The sequence below is a fragment of the Austrofundulus limnaeus genome, unplaced genomic scaffold (assembly GCF_001266775.1).
Source record: "Austrofundulus limnaeus strain Quisiro unplaced genomic scaffold, Austrofundulus_limnaeus-1.0 Scaffold510, whole genome shotgun sequence".
NCBI classification, from domain to species: domain Eukaryota; kingdom Metazoa; phylum Chordata; class Actinopteri; order Cyprinodontiformes; family Rivulidae; genus Austrofundulus; species Austrofundulus limnaeus.
Window position 1 is genome coordinate 273,282 of NW_013952912.1, and position 1,245 is coordinate 274,526.

Here is a 1,245-nt window from a genome sequence, read left to right on the forward strand (position 1 = left end):
AATGAAATGTTTCACATTTTTAACACTTATTTATAAAACATTGCATCCTGCTGTCAGAATCTGAATTCAGTCACAAATATGAAGTTTGTTCAGGCTCCTCCTCTCAGTAAGACTAAAACAGAACGTATTAAATTTAAAAACCACACAATTCATTTCAACTTTGCTGTAACAGCAACAGTTCCACCTCAGCTCAAATACTGACTCTTTGTTCCTGATTTAAAGGAAATCTTCAGTTTGTCCTGGCAGAATTATTTTTTACAAGTATTACTGTACTAAAAGTCTTCAGCTGAATAAAAACATCCATTCTTGATCTGATTTAGTGAAAATCGTTTATTTTTAAATTACTTGAAACATTTGAAACAAAATAGAACCAGGATTTTTCTACAAAGAAAAAGTGTTTGTTYACAGTATGAAAAGAGGCTAAAATTGCAAGTGTCAGTTACATGTTTCCACTTGGACATATATACACTCTACAGTATATACACTGAAATGAAATACTGCAAGTACAGTCTGCAAGCCGTTTACTGAAGCACTGGAATGTGTCCACCATCGTCCTGTCACAGGGCTCTGTGTTCTGCACAGGACAAAAACTGGGCTCAATCCAAAACACAAATTTAGAAAAGAAAGGTTGAGCGCAGCAGAGGAGCCGCTGCTCACAGCTGGGGCAGTTTGTCCACGGGCGTGTCGAATTTGAAGTCTGGAGGGAAAAGTTCGGCAGCTCGAGGGTAGATGAGTCGGTACGACTGCCTGATCGTCACGTCTGCCACGCCTGCGATGTCTCCGATTTCTGTGGAGGAGAAGAAGCTGATGTGAGGCCTCGTCCCAAAACAGTCTGTCACTTCTGAAACACAGCTGCAGCATCTCGTGACGTCGGAGGTTTCCCAGAATAAATCCTGATATTTCACATCTCTCACAGGAAACACTCAGAACTTTGTGCCCGTCTTAAACCCRAGGCCCAGGAGATCTGCAAAGACCGATCAATATCTCTAGCACATGCAGAGTTGTAAAGTAACTAAGTACAAATACTTTGTTACTGTACTTAAGTAGAAACTTTGGTATCTGTACTTTACTTGAGTAATTATTTTTCAGCGTACTTTTTACTTTTACTCATTACACAATTATCTGTACTTTCTATTTAATACGTTTTTTAAAAAAGGTAAGAAGTAGAAAGTCGTTACTCCTATTTTATTACGAGTTGTTATTGCTTAAAAAATCCTCTCCTGATAAACTGTGTCTCCTATAGAG

The 1,245-nt window shown here is 38.5% G+C and overlaps 1 protein-coding gene across 1 annotated transcript in view; it reads right to left on the minus strand.

Moving 5' to 3' along the window:
• Positions 1 to 302: 302 nt before the first annotated feature.
• gtf2b (general transcription factor IIB) overlaps positions 303 to 1,245 on the minus strand; it is a 14,688-nt gene continuing 13,745 nt past the window's right edge. Inside the window, exon 7 of the mRNA XM_014025935.1 lies at positions 303 to 787. Within this exon, the coding sequence (XP_013881389.1) occupies positions 654 to 787 (134 nt within the window). The 3' untranslated portion in view covers positions 303 to 653. The remainder of the gene's footprint in view (positions 788 to 1,245) is intronic.